The sequence below is a fragment of the Rissa tridactyla genome, chromosome 17, assembly GCF_028500815.1.
Source record: "Rissa tridactyla isolate bRisTri1 chromosome 17, bRisTri1.patW.cur.20221130, whole genome shotgun sequence".
In the NCBI taxonomy this organism is placed as follows: domain Eukaryota; kingdom Metazoa; phylum Chordata; class Aves; order Charadriiformes; family Laridae; genus Rissa; species Rissa tridactyla.
In genome coordinates, this window is record NC_071482.1 from 6,348,031 (window position 1) to 6,366,097 (window position 18,067).

General features: G+C 44.1%; 2 protein-coding genes across 25 annotated transcripts in view; one reads left to right on the forward strand and one right to left on the reverse strand.

The window, feature by feature from the left end:
• Positions 1–885, reverse strand: part of PRDM10 (PR/SET domain 10) — a 46,171-nt gene extending 45,286 nt beyond the window's left edge. For 10 of the 13 annotated variants that reach the window (XR_008469607.1, XR_008469606.1, XM_054222882.1 and 7 more), the window contains exon 1: positions 739–848. The gene's annotated coding sequence lies outside the window, so the exon portion shown is untranslated. Of the gene's footprint in view, positions 1–738 lie in introns of all 13 variants that reach the window. The other 3 variants (XM_054222885.1, XM_054222881.1, XM_054222880.1) reach the window with 3 other exon arrangements.
• LOC128918550 (uncharacterized) lies at positions 117–17,933 on the forward strand. Of its 12 annotated transcripts, none has more exons than XM_054222894.1 (9): positions 117–276; positions 8,036–8,167; positions 10,547–10,604; positions 13,385–13,574; positions 13,659–13,810; positions 14,628–14,684; positions 14,817–15,071; positions 16,038–16,152; positions 17,839–17,933. In XM_054222894.1, exons 4-9 carry the CDS (start codon positions 13,565–13,567, stop codon positions 17,907–17,909), a joined length of 660 nt encoding a protein of 219 aa, XP_054078869.1. In that variant the 5' UTR covers positions 117–276; positions 8,036–8,167; positions 10,547–10,604; positions 13,385–13,564; the 3' UTR covers positions 17,910–17,933. The 12 variants fall into 12 exon arrangements, 5 of the variants coding, with proteins under 5 accessions (XP_054078869.1, XP_054078873.1, XP_054078872.1 ...); XM_054222898.1 differs by having other exon boundaries at positions 14,898–15,071; XM_054222897.1 differs by having other exon boundaries at positions 13,505–13,574.
• The last annotated feature ends 134 nt before the right edge of the window (positions 17,934–18,067 follow it).

Here is an 18,067-nt window from a genome sequence, read left to right on the forward strand (position 1 = left end):
ATCCCCTGAGGGGGTTGCGACGCCCCCTCCCCTAACTAAGCCAATGGGATGCAGGGGCGCGAGGCACGCGGCCAATCAGGAGGCGCAGGTGTCCCGCCACCGCTCCCCAGTGTGAGGCACCCCCCCCGCCCCGAGAAAGCGCGAGGCGCCGCCAGCCCCCACTCCCCGTGAGGGCGCCCAACGGTCAGTCAGCCCCAACCACTGCGGCCCTGGGCGGGGGGGGACGGGGGCTGGCGGCGAGAGGCCGCGGAGAGGGGCCGGCCCGGCAAGCCGAAGGTAGGGGAGCCGGCCTAACCACGAGCGGCCCAAAGTAATGAGGGGGGGGGGATAGGGGGGTGAGGCGTCCACAGTGCTGGGGGGGGACGACAAGATGGCTCCCACACCCACCCCCCCCCCGCCGCTGAGGTGCCCGGGTCCGGACTGTACCATCCAGGGAGGGGGGGAAACCGGGGTGGGGGCAGCCCCATCTCCCTCTGTCCGGGGCGGGTGGGGGATCCCGGCTGAGGCGGGGAGGGGAGGGGGGGGCGGACTGTACCTCTCCCGCGGGGGGGGGAGGAAGGGGAATGACCCCCCCCCACTCGCGCGAGCGAACGGTTTATCCCGTCCCCAGCGCTAAAGGAGCCGCCAGCTCCGGGCGCCATCTTGGGTGCGACTAAAACAACATCTCCAAAAACCCCCGGCGGGTCCCCGCGGCGCCCCGGGATCGGGCTTCCCTCCCGGACCGTCCCATCGCGTTACCTGAGGGGGTCCCGTGCGGGTGCCGCGTCCCGGCCGCCGCCGCCGGCCCCGCTGCGGCCCCAAACCCCCCCACCTGTCCTCACCTCACAATGGTAGCTGCAGAGCGGGAGGGGGCGGGCGGCAGCCCGGGCCTCATTACCATAATCTGCCTGGCAACAGGCCGCCGCGCCGCACGCTGATTGGCTGAACCGCCTCCGCCCCTGCAAAGATGGGGCACAAAATTCTTCGAGAAAAGGCTCGCAGGCGGCCAGGTCAGGGGGCAGGGGAGCAGGGAGTGGGGGGGCCCGATTCGACGGGGAGGGGAGAGGGGGGGGGGACCCCTGCCCGGGCCTTTACTCCCCCCCCCCCCTTGATGTCCGAGGCCAATCGGAGCGCCGCTCTCATCCGCGCTCCGCTCCGCCGGGGGCCTTGCGGCCAATCAGAGCGCGCCTCTTATCGCGGCGCTCCGCCCCCCTGCTGGGGGAGGAGGGAGGGAGCGGGGGGGGGGGGACACCGCGAGTAGCGCCCCCTGCTGGGAGGGCGGGGGAGGCGGGCGGGGCAGGGCGCCCCCTGCCGGCGGGGAGGAGCCAGGGGGCGGACTCCGAGTGACGGGCAGTGATTTATCGGGGCGGGGGGCGGCCGGGACCTCCTTTTACAGGGCGAGGGGGGGCCGGGCCCGTTCCCCTCGATAGCCCAAAAGCCCTAGGGGGTTCCCGGCCACAAGCCCCTCAGAGTATAATCCTCTGAAATTGCGTCAAAAATAGCATTTCACTGCAATTTTACTCATATATTTACAAACTAAAAGCTGAAGCGAGAGCTGTTACTATCTCTCGAGGAGCAGCCCATGAGGAAATGCCCCCAAAAAGGGCTGCTTCTGCCCAAAGGGATCTGACTGGAGCTGGCATTTGTTGGGTTTTTTTTAACGGTATATGTGTCTGAGTTCTAAATGTCAGCTCAGAGACGGATAATAATTACTACTGTTCAGAAATTTAACTAATTGGTCATTCCAGTGGGTTTATGGCTGTAGCTTTGTCGCTGTTCTTAAAGAGGTGTTTGTATTATGGTGGCATGGAAAAAATACTGCTTCTCTTATTCTTTATTTGACATTAGCATACGCTCAGAAAGCTATTTGATCTAGTAGTTCCGTAGATATTTCTTAAATAAGCCGATCTCTGTGTTTAGTACCTTTTAAGTTTATTCCAAATGGCTTCATGAGCTGTGTGTACATAATAAACACTGTTCCACTGAAGCGTGGGCAGCACCCGATCCTGCAATGGGCCATTGTGGCCAATTGACCCAAAACCCAGTAACAGAGGAAGGGTAAATTCTGGTTAAAGATGAATCACTGCTTTTACAAAAATGGGTTCTGCTCATTTTCTGCCCTGGGATAATAGCGAGAGGGTCAGATCTTGGTGCAATTAAGCCTACTTCTCCTCTAGATCTGTCTTTTTAAAGGCTTATAAATTAAGAGGCGCAGGTGTATACTGAAACCATCCCCTCTTGTATGGACCTGTCTCTTCCATGAGCAGTCAAGATAAAGAGAGATGCAAATGTTCTAACTTGTGTTTTGTAACTTAACCTTAAACAAGAAAGAATTTTAAAACTGAAATGAGCAGAATTAGGAGAAGCTCAGGGTTGGTTTTTTTCCCCCCCTCCACAATACTTTTTTGCTCCTCGGGGCAGTTCTCTCATTTGAATTACGAGAGTTATGGAGTCAATTTATTCCTCTAGCCTATAAAAACAGTTTCAATTTCATTTATACCATGCTGAAACATTGCGATTAACAAATAGCACCAGTAAATACATAAGACCAAACAAAACTGCTTTATTTCCCATAAGCTTTAACAACTATATGTATTACTTCTTTTAAAAAAATCAAAGTGTTTTCAGTGTTGCATTTTTATTTGGGATTTCCAAGAGCCTCCCTAACATTCTGGAGACTTACTGGCTGCAACACAAACACGCTATTGTGCCATGTTTTCATACAGACACGTAGTTCTACAATCGGGCACAAACCAGCGCAGGACCTCGGGGTTGCCCTTTACTGGTACACGGGTCACATTCTGGAAGTTATTCCACAGGTTATTTCCCCGCTCCCGCCTCTTAGCTTGCAAAGGCGGGTTCAGTGCAAGCGTGCAGTGGATGCCACAAGCTGCCAGATGCAGGAAGACGATGCTGTTCCTATTCAGCATCTGCAGTATCTGGAATCTGATGTAATGCCTATTGTATTTCCCACATTTAATGTGTTGTTTCTGATGCTCCAGCACAGGCTTTGTTCTTCCCATAGCCTCACGCTGTCAGAGAGAGAGAAGCCTTCACAGTAGGTTAATTTATTTATTTCTGATCGTCATAGTTCAAATAAGCTACATAAAATAACTTCCCCTTTCGCCTGTACGGTCTGGAATAGCGCTGCAACCTTTTGTCAAATCGTCCTTTTCCCCTTCATCTCCTGGATCATCAGCTCTGTATCTCCATCTCTGCATCACCTCACTTGTACATTGCTGTTTCAGCACTCCTCTGCTGCACGTGTCCCATCTTCCCTGGATTCTCTCTTCCCTCTGGCCACTCCAAGGCTCATTTTTCCAGGATGCAGCATCATCTCCCCCATTGAAGCATACATACCAACATCCTCCCTTCAAGTGCCATTTTCTACCCCATTTCAGGTTCCAGATGGAAAAGCATACTGCAACCCCACCCCGTTTAATTTACTTGCGAATATCTCTGACCTCTTCCAGTTGCGCCTCTTCATCCATTCCCCTCACCTCTAAAACCACTGTCACAAGTCTTTGCCTTAAAAAACAAGCCTTCCACACCTGAAGCACAGCTCCCTAAAGCTGCTCATCAACCCTCCATCACCTTTCAGACCTCTCAGAAAGGTTTCTTGTGTCTATACCTCTTCGTGGCTGGTTTTGTTGGGGTTATTTGCTTTTTCTTCTTGACATTATCCCATTTTGGGAAGGATGTAGGTTAAAACATGACCAAGAAAAATGCTCAAGTGCTGTAAACCCTTTTGAGTTATAGAAGCAGATGATGCCTCGCTGGCCCTGTTGACCTCCCTGACTACATCTGTGCATAATAAATAGGTACTTCTGCCTAGATTTCTAAATTAAACTGTGCACGGAATTGGGCTGTGCATTGTGGTACCCATCTAACTTCCCTTGTGCAAGTCAGCGGCTGGCATTGATTTAAAACACCAATCTAGAAGATGGAAAAACTTCAGCTCTCTCCCTGTTTCAGTTAAAGCCTGCTAAATAATAATGCAACTGAAGTGTAATTACTTTACATCCTGCACAGAGAATACAAAACATAGTGGAGGTAGTGATATGAGTTTACTGGTTTAGAGCAAGCCAGAGTAAATTTAATTAAGGTGGCCTCATGTAAAACACAGACAAATACAACAAAGTTACCCTATTTCGGTTCTCAGGGTCATTTCCTCCCCCCCAAAAAAAGTTGAACTACTTTTTGTTTTTTTTAAACAAGCTGAATTAATCCCCTTATACTACAAGGAAAGGTTTGACTAGAATAAGTTTGGGGGTTAGCATATTCTAATAACATCTACCAATCATCTCAACGTTTTACTTAAAACTAAATAAAAAACATACCATTAGAGAAAGCATTTCATCGCATACACTCACTATCGGCTGCCCTTCTGCCTGCTCTGTACCCACCCAAACGGCATTTATCCCCCAGTATTTAATAAGAAATATAGGCAACAGGCACAGTAATAAGACTGAACAGTTCACATAGCCTCCCCCCCCGCCATAATCTTTATTGTGCATTTGGTAAAAAGGTACATCAAATCTTGGGAAAAAGGAGCTTTTCAGTTCATTGTGAAAACCCCTTTGCAAAGCCATGCTGTGGGATAGGGATGGGAAAAGCGAGTTCTGGCTGCAAAAACGCCTGGAAGGAAAATACTTCGGCGCTCACACACCGATATCCCCAGCTCCATTAGAACAATATTTAAGGCTGCTGCTTCTGATGGTGTCTTGAGATCTTTGGGTTTAGGGGCGGATAGAAATCAACCGAAAGAGCTTAGTGTTTCGCAAGTTTTGATGTAAACTGCCTGTTTGCTGGCTTTTGCAGGGCAAGAAACATATTTTTCATTCTTGTGCACAGCTGCTACTGGGGAGTCCTGGCCCATAAGCACGGCAACCAGGTGGTCATGGTACCAGTAAATGCCCCAGCTATTTACTGGTTATAGCAAGTACAGGAACACCAATGCAGCAGAGTTGTTCTTTGCATTGCAAGACTTAATTATTGGAGCATTTCCCGGCATTTCTGTGCGGGACAGATGTAGTTCAACTCCAAATCCAGGTCAACTACTTCTTCATCTGGGATTACTGTTTATTTAGTCCATGCATTTCTTCTCTGGGAAAGGTGTTCAGCCGTGAATAGCCTTACAATAATTAAGTGGAAGTACACAACTACATTGATTTTTCACTCACATTCAGGTGTCACCACTATCCACTGCTGGTTACATAGAAGCATTGTCATTAGTAGGAAATAATTCATGCATCAGCTGCAAAGTAAACACAGAAGCTATTTAGGTTTCCTCTCCATTAAGCAAGCTGGGATGACTCAGAAAACTATTAACAATGCTTTTTGGTATTTCTCTGTTTGCTACAAAGTTGAATAAAGGTTGAATATTCTCTATTAAAATGAGTCTTGTATCTAGGCATTATAATGAAACCTTTAAAAAATCATGATAAGGATTTGAAGGACTTTAGTTTTCTAGAAAGTTTCCCTGTCTCCAGCTCTGGGAAAGGACTTGTTAATACACATCTTTTTGATAGTTGTTTTCAGAAAAGCAATGGTGATATAATAGAGTCAGTCTTACCCAGCCTCTGTTGGGAGGAAAGGGCTCTTGAGAGATACTCCTCCTGCTCTGGATACACTTAGTAGATAAAAAAAGAGAGACAACATGGAAAAAAACAGTGATAACTTATGGTAGATGTTTAGACAACAGCCACCCTTTAAAAAAACAACCATACTTTATGGTCTAATATATGTACCAACCATACACTCTTGTTTTTCTGGGCATTTCATAAAATAGCAAAGAGTAAACCCCCTAGGTGAGAAGACTCAGTATTATTTTTCAATATGTATAGAGATTTTTTTCTGTCAGATAGTCAGTCTTCATCCTTCCCTAGAATTTAGAAGTCTAGAAATCTGACCTTCTCATGGATGTAGAAGTTGGCAGGGGGGTTTCCAAGCCATAGAGTCCTCTCCATCGCAGACACCACAGCATATATAACCTGAGCAGGCTTTCTTGTAGAAGAAACCGAGAGTTTTGTGCTTGCAACCTTGAACAAGAGACTAAAAACATCACTGAAAACAAGTTTTTTTCCAAGGCCTTTTTCTACTTATTTGTTCTTGTGCCAACATTTTTATGCAGTTTAAATAGGGAGCTTTTTTCTTTCCCTAGTGTTTACTCTCCTAGTGTATTTATAGACAGCAGTCACAGCCTCTCCTGAAGTTTATTTTTTTAGACTAAGCAAGCCACATTTCTTTCATCTTCTCTGGTATAACACATTCCTCATTCCCCATCCGCCTTACCAGCCCCTCTGCTGGAGTGGGGCAACAGGGCTTTTAAAGAAGCAGCTTTCATCTCGTGTGATACATTTTCCAAGGCAGCTTTAGAAGCCTTTGTTGATTTCTAAAGGTAAAAAAGCTCCCCTGGGGAAGCCTCTAGCTTTTATTCAAGAATCTGGATGCCCAAGTTTGTGAGAGGACTTGTTATCTACAGTCTCACCCTTCAACACCTGAAGATGATGAACAAGGCTTACCTAGAGATGGCCCTCAGAGTCATTTCAGCATCCATGTAATCAAGCAAATTCAAGAGAAGGAGACAGATCTGAGGTCCAGGAATTAAATCCACAGGTCATGATGCAACCTGGTAAGGACAATTAGGATTAGACAAAGTCTAGGAGCCACTTACCAAGTCCATAGCAACGAGACCACTTCAAGAACAAGCTGAGAAGCAAAGCTGGATATCTATACCCAGGTACAACTGTCCCTAGACTGAAGCCCAACCCCCTTCTAGGATCACTCAAGCATGGAAGGAGGTCCCTGGGCTCAGCTTAAATAGAGCTCCTGGTGCTGTGGGTGGAAGCCCCAGGTGAAGCTGCTCAGGGTCGGAAAGATTTATAAGTGGCCTCTGGGCCCTAGCAGGAGGCTGTGTTGTTGCCTGGGTGCTGCAGGGAGAGCTTTGCCCTTGTACTAGTACTGATTTTCAGCAAAGTTGGGTGTTTGCGTTTTTTTCTGAAGTTTTATTTTAGTTTGTTGTAAATGTAAGGCTTGCACCATTACTATATTTATTAAAATCTTATGCATCTGGTTCAAAAAAACAGTTTATGATTTTGGAGGTGGTTGCATGCTCTTTTTTTTTCTGAGGTATGAGTCTTTCCTTACCCTATTTTCAAGTTTTTCTTTTGTCACAACAATTACCAAGTTAGCCCTTTGAAAAGAAAAACCACCCCTGAAATTTTCTCACGGGGGTCTGGGATTTGGTGGTTTAAGTGGGAGAAAAACAACCTTTGCAGCATCAGTAGCGCTGTATCACTGTCAACACCTTTGGTGTGGGAGGCTGGGGCTGAGCACCTGCCCCTGCAGCAGTGGGGGGCTCTATTGATTTAGATGTCGCTTTGGATTGCGTTCAAAATATTTTTTGCAGAGCAGTTCTTTGCAGATGGATGTGTCCTTCAAGAGGATGGTTGTCTCAGCAGAGAAGTGTTTACTTTAGTGACTGATTAGTTTAAAGGAGGGGATGTTTTGAAACTAAACTGGGTTTGGAAGGTAAGTATATTCTACCCATGCTGTAGATGAACACTGGAATGCCTTTGGAAACAAGTGTCTTAAGAGAACAGCGGGTATCAAATGGAGGAAATATATAGCAAGAGCCAAGGTTTGTCTGGGAGTTCAATGCTGCCTTATCTCTAAAGCTGACCGAAAGAAAATAGAATCATAGAATCTTCATGGTCGGAAAGGACCTTTGAGATCATTGAGTCCAGCCGTACACGCACAAAACCCCCCCCCTGCCTGAGACAGCCATTAAGATTGAGTCACTGCCCTGGTGCAGGTGGCTACAAATGGGAAAGTGCTGTTGCCAGCCAGACTGGAAAAACATGAAAATTTGTTACCCAGAGCAGGGAATTCTGGCAGATCCTCCACTGTGCTGCAGACAAACGACACCGGAGGAGGGATGCAGATACTGTAGGCTGCAAAGAAGTAAGATGTCAATCTGCTTCCCCAAAAAACTAGTGAACAGAACATAATCCAATTATTTTGACCCAATCTTTTTTTTTTTTTTTCCTTGCAGGAAATACTCCGAGCTCATGTGATGTTATTCAGGTGCACCCACATGTTATGTATTCCAGGTGTGCCCAGGCACCTGGCCAGCTCGACCTGAAACAGAGGTGTTTTCTTCAAAGCAGCGGATTTACGCAGCAAGGTGAGAGCATTCTTTCAAACACAGTTATGACAACGCATTCCATTTCTCTGTTATTATGGAATTGTTCAGCTGTTGCTTTGAACTCTCGTAACCTCAGCCTGCACACAGTGGAAAAATTCAGGATTTGCTCGCCTGAGCATGAGGCTGCAGTTCACAACAACATATTTGCTGCAGTTCTAGCTGAGAGGGCTCGTGTGTCCTGCGTCATGTTAGGTTTGCTCTGCCTTAATTTTGCAGGGACTCTGCTGGAGATTTGTTAACGAGAGTTTTGCTGTCAGAGTAGAATTGATATTTCCCAGTGCTCTATAACCCATTTGCTTGGGAAGGCCGTCTTTACAGCTGTACGTTTTATCAAAGGATCCCAGAATTTGACCCCTGATTTTCAAAATGCTCTGAAACTTGCTTCTTAGTGAATTTGGCTGAATAGTAGAGGGCCACAGTAATAGCAAGGGCATTTCTTAAAGCAAATTTGGAGTCCTTTTGATCCAGAGACTTGCCAGCTGCAGGCCCATCCAATCAGTAGCCAATTTTCACACTGAAATGTCTTTTTTGCCACCATGGTAAGATTGTCTGGGAAGTTATTCTTTCAGTTGCTGAGGTGTTTAGGAAGGCAGAAAGGAATACACCTAAGACGACTAGGTCATTTTATACTTCCCAGATCAGTCTGATAAGGCTGAATTCATCTCCTTGGTGAGTTGTTTCACCCAAGAATACCCTAAGAAGTTGAATGAGCCACTTCACATCCTTGCAGTCCTCCCCTGATGCAAAAAGTTGTAGTGAAATGTCTCTTTTTCTGTTAATCTTTATAATGAATTCCAGAGCCTGGCTCCCTTTCTCTGCCCTCGCATCACTAATTCCCTGCAGAACTTCTAGGAAATCTGGTGACGCCCTTTTTAATTTTTTTCCTTCCCAAGTTTTGCCCTTACATAGTTTTATTTTGACCCATTCACTTTCTCTTATAGTGGATGCAGAAAATGTAGAAAAAATATTTTAGAAAGTACTATTTCACGTAGCTAGAGCAATTGCAACACAGCAAAAACACATTAAAGGTGTAATGAAGACTAAAAGGCAGTTCAGTGTTCCTGTAGCACCTGCTGGGGGTTTATCTCCTGTCGTCGTCTTTCACCAGGTTTTCTTTAACAGCTGACAAGTTGGTTGATAACATAAATACAAAATCTAAATGAATGAAAGAGCCCTCTACCGTACAGAACGCAGGCTTCTTTCACGATGAAATACTCAATAGTGAATCACGCAATTGTTGAAAAGCTACTGGCAAGCATTTGAGTCGAAGGCGGAATAAAGACTTTTTCCTTCCCTTACTTAAAAGAAATGTTTTTACGTTGCAGGAACCTTTAACGAAGATAACAACTTACACAGCCATAAACTCATTTGATTCTTATTTTTCACTGCAGTGCTGCTTAGATGCTTTTTTGGTAAATTATTTCCTGCCCGTGCCAGATGCTGTTTTCATTCACAATGAAGTAATAGTCTTTTGTGAGTGATATCACAGTATTATACCACAGCCCTTGTTGTGACTTCTCAAATTTAACGTACTGAAATACATTCTTTGTTGGTTGTTTGGGGACTTTTAGATCTAGGGTTTGATTGAAGTCAGTCTGTAACAAAAAAGAGAGAACAGAGCCCGGAGAACTTGGACAGTACGCGATTCGCAGAAAAACACGGAAACAAAAGAAGGGCAAAAAGGAAAAGTTCAAATATTTGATATATTCTGTCTCTTCTTGTATAGACAGAGGAAAAACTTGAAATAAGACTCGTGTAATTCATTGTTTTTCAGGTTTTGAGATGGTGTAGGTATTTATTGCTGACCCTGCCAGGGGACCCACCCTTGCGCTGGGCTGGAACCTGGGCTGGGGTCCTCTCCTGTTTCATACCACTGCATCGGCCCACGAGCTAAAGCAAGCGTATCCAAATACAAATAAATTCTAGTTCTTCAACTAGACCACAGGGGTAGGCCCTTCTAAACTTAGGAAGTCTGCAGTTCCATTTTAGACATGTGATCTGTGGGTTTCGTGTCATGATGACACAGCTCCATCCTTTGCCGGTATAATGTTTATTAAAACTGGTGTGTGTGTTTGTGCCGGTGTCCATGCGCATCGCAGTGAATCCCTTTGAAGGGTTACGTAAAGGTATATTTTCCAGAAGACAGGACAAATACAAGGGATCCAGTTGAGTTAGTTACGGCCTGATCGCGCAAGGAGTGGAGCGCTCTGAATTTTAAACGCAGGCAAAAGTACCTGCAACCCCCGGGTCCGTGTAAGGTTGTTGGGGTGTGTCTGTGTGCGCGCATGTATATGTATGTGTTTAAGCATAAACCGATCTAAAGACATAATTATACATGCTTATTTTTCCCCCCTTCAGAAGTAAACTGGTAATTATGAAAAAGAAAGTGAAATGGAAGACATTCCTTTTGAAATTGGTAAGTAAATATTTGGTTTCAAATCTTTGCTAAGCAGACGCTTTTTTGGATCGCACTTTAGCCATTCCAGTCAACAAAGGAGCGGGCAGACAGGTCTGTCATCCAGCTGTATTTTCAGGAAGTATAGAAAAGGTCTCATTAGACTTTTCTAACAGAAAAGAGGGAGACATTTATAATGCCTGATAGAATATTGATATATTTAAACGTGCTGATATATGAGATTTTAAAAAATCTCATACGTGGTCAAATTTTGCCCTCATTGTAGTCCACTGAGACTGCACCAGGTAATATGTTGAGGAAAAATTTAGCCAAAAGCAGTTTTGAGTGAAACTGTTAAAATGCAGATAAATGAAGATGTCTGGCTGACCAGAAGAATCTGTATTCATGTGGCGAATGTTTCATTACTCATACTGCAATGCTTTCTGAAGTATATTTTTGTATCATCATTTCCCATTTTAAATTCAGCTCTTAAATCCCAAAAGGGAATTAACTACCAGCCATTTGCATTTTAAAGGGAAAACTCAAACCTCAATAGAGTGCTCTACTTAAGACTCCTTTTATATAACTTAGCCAATGAGCTACATCTCGGTGGAGACCTTCGGGAGTCAACCAAATGAGCGAGACAAGGCAGGAAAACCTAGACTTGGAAAAAGCCTTGTAATTTTCTTCATAAAATGCAGAATACGCTGGTGTCGGTGTGAAGCTCCTGCGAGCCGGCATTTCCATTATCGTGGTGCAAAATGCCTTTAGTGTTAGAGGAGAAATAAGGACCTTCGACCTCTGGCAAACTGGGATGCTAGAGCACAGGCTGCTCTCTTCCCGTGCACAAGGGGAAATCATAGTAAAAAAAAAAAAAAAAGAGCAATTTTTAATTCAGCGCTTTGCAAGATATGGGAAAAGAGAATTGGAAAGTTACAGGAGAAGCGACATGGGTTTTGTTGAAACAAAGATCTCTCAGGGTCTGACTCATCGTCTGAGAAAATGTGGTTCAGGAGAGGAATGGAGGGGGCCGTTGTCCCCCTCGGGCCATGGGTTTGCGGGTGGAAGTTGTAGGCGGTCCACTCCTTCCCTTGGAGACATTGGGACTTATCTTCTGCTGAGATGTCCCAGTTCCCTTCAGCTGTGACTTGCTGTATGCCTTTATTCAACTGAAACAGACTTCAAATACATGTATTTCTTCATTTCTTATTGCCAAGAGAACCTATATTCTAACTTCTTGCCGCCTTAGGAGTTTGGAAGCTGGGAAAGCACTGCTACTTCTCATTTGCTTGTGGCCCTTCAAAGAACTGTAAGTTTCAAAGGTTATTAAAAAAAAAAAAAAAAACCACAACCCAGTGCAGAATACAAAGCCACTCTCTTAAATGAGTTTATAAATAAATAGTACTAGAGAGCACTCCGTATTTGGGGCATTTACATTAAAAGTTGTAGAGCCAGGTCTGCCAATGTGAATTCCTGTGCCTGGGAATTCCCAAATCCCACTGATTTTTCTGCCCCCTAACTCTCCGTTGATGACTAGGCTGCTCATCAGCACAAGCCCCTTCGGCTCCTTCCCAAAGCGTGGTCTGGTGCACAACTCCTTTGCAGGGTGCGCGTTTCAAGAAACTAAAATAAATATTCCGGTGTTGACATAAGAGGAATGACTGCGTGCTTGGGAGCCACGAGGCTTCTGATGATGACTGTAACAGGAAATGTACCTTAACGTTTGTTTAAATAGAATGGAACTGCAGCTGATAGCAAATTAAAGGAGGGAGGTTTTGGTGGAGTTATTTCGCTTTTAAGTGCACCCGAAAAATAAGTACTTAAAAATATCACCTGGCTGATGGAAAACAACAGTTCCCAGTAATACAGTTTTGCAGTGTCAGACATGACGCGTCTCCTAGACATTTTAAAATTCCTTATTGTCTGTTCCTGTGTCATAAGGTACTTCCTAACACGCCCTGTTGCTTGCAAACTGAGTAACTGCACAAACAAGTGATGGGGGGGAATAAAAGGCGACTTCAGTGTGCCATAGAAGAGCTTGTTGGCACAGGTTATCTCACGGTGCCTGATGTAACAGGCACTGAATCAGACCTGATGGTGGAGGGAGGGGTAGATTTTTTGGTGTTGAATTGCACTTACCGTCAAAGCTGCTGGAAATGATTCTACGTTTATTCAGCAGGACAAGTCCTGAGGTTTTTATATTCGATGTTGTTCATTGCCGTTGCCATTTATTAAGATGATTTGGCTTTTAATCCACCAATGAATACTGAATGAAGAATTCAATCGTGAGTCAGATCTCTTCTTTTGCTCACCAGTAACACAAGCCATTTTTATTTTCAATTTCAGGTTTCTTTTACAGTACAGGACAAAAATAAATTACGAGTGGAAAGAAGTTAAAATTGTTCCTCTTGAGCACCTCTCCTGCATCAATGCTTAATCCTTCCATTATGTGTGATATCATAAATCATTCTGCTGTAATATTTGACGCACACATTTGTGGGACAAATTCAGATCTAATATGAAAGCTGCAATAATACTGACTTATGTGGAACTGCAGCTAATTATAACATATTTGAATTTTCATCTTTCATGAAAGACCTCTATAAAATGAACAACCTTTCACACTGCCGAAATGAGACTGTCTGAGTGAGACGGGCGAGCAGACGAGAGGAGAGGAAAGAAACGTTGTCCAAGGACAACAAGAGAAGTCTTAGCATCATAATGAGCCTATATTTGTAAAAAATATGCTCAGTTCTTGGTGGATTTTTTGTTTAATTGTGTTTTTTTTTTTTCTCTTTAAGCTCTCATACGGCTTCTCTACCACAAACTGCACATTTAATTTGGAATGGTTCAGTTGCCTTGGTCTTTGAACAACTGATCCTGCCATCTTCAAAGACTAAAGGACACGTCTGTCTGCACAGGTGACCTAGAAGAGATAAAGATGACAAGACGCCTTCGGCCCGTTGTAGGAAGATATTAGGATGCAAGACGGTGAGAGTTTACTGAATGTTTTCTGCCATGCCGCCTCTCCTTCCTCTCGTCCCCCCAGTGTCTTGACTATGCTTTTATTTGTAGGACCTCTAGACCTTTTGAGTTCCCTGTGTCAGGTGAAGTGTTTGCTAGAGCTCTTTGAAGAGGTATCAGGCGCCATTCTGCCTGGAGATCCTGCCAGTGCCCAAAGCCTCGCATCCATCGGGAGAGAGAAAACGAGCAGCATAACTACCCAGGTTGTATACTGTGATGTTTTGCTAAAAAGATGGTTAGGCTCTCTTCTATTCTTGCATGTGGGATCCGAAATCTGAGTGTGGGCTCATTACTTGTTTGAATTATGTATCAGAGGTAATTTCCTTTCCTGGATAGTGAATCCTACAGATGTGCTAATCTATTCCAAAAAGGATTGCTGGTGTCTTTCAGACACTCCTTTTGTCTTGGGCAGTCTTCCTCTTCAGACAAACAAATTGTCCAGTTAAATTCACCGTGATGATTGGTCTTGCCCTCCATCTAGAAGATGAGAGATCATAGACTGAGCACGTTTTCCATATGCTAAGATTCATCTGCAGGGTATTGAAGGAGCAGCGGCTCCCTTTAGCAGCCACGCTCTTGTTGTGCTAGCCTCAAGCATCCTTGATTGATGTATTTTTCATTTTCCGATCCATTGCCACCTTTTCTGTGCTGATGTGCTTCAGCAAAGCAGTAACATCTCCAAACCTAAAAGAAGGGGTTGTTTTGAAGTTTACAGTTATGGGAGATGGTGTATTAAGATTAGGATTGTTACCGTAACGATCTGTTACATGGTGTAGGCAAGGATCGTGCTGTTTGAGATGAACATAGAACAAACTGCCGTTTAAATCCCTTCCCTGCCCTCAGAACACCTGCATGAAAGCCAGATTAATGGCCCTGTTTCGGGCACAGAACAGAGCAGCTGGAAAACGGACTTTTTCTCTTTTCCTCTCTTCCCTGCCAAGCCCTTTTAAGGATGTCTTTGAGTAGAAACAGAAAGGCTTCTTGTCCACCACTATTTACTGCGCCGCTTCCTTTTCACAGATGCCTGTGCTGGTTTTCCTCACGCCTGCAATTACTCCACTTCTCCCTGTTCTTAAGGTACGATTCCACTTGCAATGCATCTGTTCTTACTTATTTTCCATCCTTTCACTTATCTAAACTCCATTCTATTCCCATAGAAATGACCTTTCCTTTTTTTCAACTCCTGTCTGCCTTGCATTGTCTTTCAAGACCTTGAAGGTCTCTGCATCTTTCCTGTTACCTTCTTTCTATGAAAGATCTTCATCCTCTGTGTATACCTTACATCTTAAGCCCAGTTTCTTCTGCGGTTTCCTTCATCTCATTGCCGCTGGGCTTTCTACACCTCATCTGCAACGCGTTGTCCTTCGGAGTTACAGATGGAAGGCTGAGTTGCAAAACCGCAGGCACTGTGGACTTCCACAAAGAAATTCTGCGGCCAAATATGGATGTCCAATTCCACAGCAGGTTGGCAACTTTCTGATGTTATTTACGGGGTTTGGAGAAGTATGATTTCCCAAAGGCACTTACATAGCTGGATGTTGGCTCAAGTTTTAGTTGACTAATAAAAGTTTTCCATTGCATTATGCCCCTCATACAGCCTATTTAACAGATAGAAGTCTTGTCCTAAGCGCAGCATGGCTCGTGATGATTGTGGCAGTCCACTGTCCGTCATTCATGCAAGTTTGGTGGTATATTTTTTTCTAGAAGCACCATTTAGTATTTCTTACATTGCTGAATGGTGCCTGAATAAGGAGTTCTCTTTACTCAGGCCCACCAGATGCTGTAGTCATTTTCTAAATTCAGTTTGTATTCTACCTTCTGAATCCAAGGCTGACTCAGCCCTACCTCTGCAACCTCTAACTTGCGCGTATCTGTCACGTAGAGCTCGTACGAATGATGTGATCCACCATTTAAATCTTCAATCAAGTTTTTTAATTAAAAGAGCTGCATAACACTACCATTCACGGGCTAGATCAATTTTATGCTTTAATTTGTGGAGTGTTAGAGAATAGTGAGAATATTCAGAGACTCTCACTGAACGCATTCTCCAGGTAGTGGCAGGATCTCAGCACACCAGTTTGCTAAAGTTGCTGCTCCCAGTGACTTTAATGGTACCGGACAAATGCCTCGCCGACTGCCGGTCACCCTTTTTATCAAGTTTAATATTGCCTTTCAGGGCACTTTTTGGCAATCGTAAATATGCTCTTTCCGTTTACACAGTTGTGGCCTTGCGAGTGGTAATGGGCAGAGATGCTCACTTGAAACATCTCTTACAGAATAAACAGTAGCAGTCGAAGGTGAGGATGGGATTCTCAGTGCTTCGTTAGCACACGCGTGCTGGGAAAAGGGCATTTTTCCCTCCACTGGGGAGAACTGGTCTCTGTACGAAGGGAAATCTTCAGATTTTAATTTGTCGTTTGTTTTTTTTAGGTAGTGAACTACGCGCTGATGGTCTTGGTTTTGAAGGGGAATGTTGCGGCAGGACTTCGGCTATCACGTGCCAGCGCGCGCAGCGTAGCACTAGGAGCAGGCTGCGGTACTGGAGGTGAGAAAGAAGCTGAGGTCGTACCTCCTGCTTATCTGTGAGACTTCTCTAAAAGTCACCAGATGGAAATCGCCTTTCGGAAAAACGAGGATAACGCTGTTGTCATCAAGGCTGTCTCAGTAAAGAGACTCTAAAGTGAATCAGGTACCTGTTTGCTGTGTCGTGCCTGTGTACAGGGATGCCGCTTTCTTTTAGCAGCCAATATCCTACCATAAATTATTATTTCTGAATAAGTTGGGGCAGAGGACTAGCTGTGTTCTGGTTGTGCTGTTGCTTTGTCCTCTGACGCTGGCACCACGTTGCTGTGGAAATTCAGACTCTCATGAGGACCCTCCTATTTTGCATGTCTCTACTTTGACATTTGTGACTTGATTTCAAGAGGTACTTGGTGACCTGCAGCCGGTTACTTCCCCAAAAATCAAGTCTTCACATCCCCCAAATTAACAAGCCCTTCTTTTTTTTTTTTTTTGTTGCAGTCTTTTCAACATCCTCTAAATGTGTTAGCTCACAGCGGGGTTGTGAACATTAATTAACACTCACCAAGCACCATGTAAATATTAAGTATTAAAAGTATATTAATTATATAGCACTTCATATGCTATATAAATTCAACCTCGAATGAAAGCCCCTCTCCAAAGATTCATAAAGACCTTGTACTTTTTCGCCTGGGGAGAAAGAAAAATACCTCCCTTATTAAGAAAAGGGAAAAGCTTAACTCAGAATGTCCTGTTATTTACTTATGTATTGATATTGCACAATAAAATATTTACATTAAAATGTATCCCTTTTCAAAAAGAACTTGTTAACTCCATTTTCCAACTGAATTTGGCCAAGTTGAAAAGAAAATTATATATGCCAGAGGACTGCAGTAAAAGAGATTTAAGGGTTTTCAAATACTATAAAAAAGACACTATAATAAGTGACTAGTGGACCAGTCAGCTGTTTTAATTAAAACTGGGCTGCTTATTGATCTATCGTACAGATTTACCCCCATCTGCAACGTTTCAGCAATATTCCCTGCAACCATTTCAGAAAATAGCGCTTGTAAGAGAACACTAAAGAATATGGAAGCTGAGAATGGAAATGTTTTATATCTATGCAACATTCTGTACAAAGATGCTTTTTTTTTTTCCACCCCTTGTTAAGCACCTTATGTGTTTTCATACAAAAATTAAAGTGAATATATAGAATCTGTAGGATACTAGTTTTCTGACCTAATTCTAATGGGCTCACTGATTGTTATTGCTTTAAAAAAAACCCCAGAAGTCTAAAATTTATTGGTTTGTATCACATTTTTAAAGGTGTCATCTAAAAATGTTCCTGCCACTGAAACCAGCAGGAGCTTTAGTGGTTACAACTTCAAGGTGGGCATTTGTCGTCCATGAATTGATTAAAATACGTTCTCGTTGTGAAAGCCAAAGAAAATACCAAAAAGGGACTAATAAATGTTTCGCACCAGTATGGAAGGGCTACTGTATCAGCAGCTGTGCTTGGTCGCTCTGCTTGTTCCTGAAGGGCTTGATTTTTTTAAATTTCTTTTTATTAGTGATAAAGGAACCAGAAGCATGGCTGTGTCACACCGAACTGGGGAAGGGGGGGATGTATCACAGGGATAAAAGCCCCTTCTTTATTTACAGGTTACGGCGGGCTTTGATGTCTTTACAGAGGTGTCATCTTCTCTTCCAGGTAGTGGGAGTCCTCGGTGTTGGTGGCAGGATGGCGCAGCTTACGATTATTCTTCAATAGCTGTATTTTAAGATTAAAAAAAAAAAAAAAAATAAGAAAAAGCACAACATGTGTTGGTTTTTATGGGGATGCAAGAAGGGCTGGGAGCTTGCTGGTAGCACCACGGGTCAAGGGTTTTAAGAAACTGGGGATAGATGTAGAGATGGTTTTCTGAGAGGGGGAAACCTCA

Bases quoted from the DNA above. Each gene is read 5' to 3' on its own strand.
- LOC128918550 (XM_054222894.1), top strand. The intron at 14,685-14,816 runs GTACGATTCCAC...TTGTCTTTCAAG, and splicing joins CACTTCTCCCTGTTCTTAAG to ACCTTGAAGGTCTCTGCATC. The intron at 15,072-16,037 runs GTTGGCAACTTT...TGTTTTTTTTAG, and splicing joins GATGTCCAATTCCACAGCAG to GTAGTGAACTACGCGCTGAT.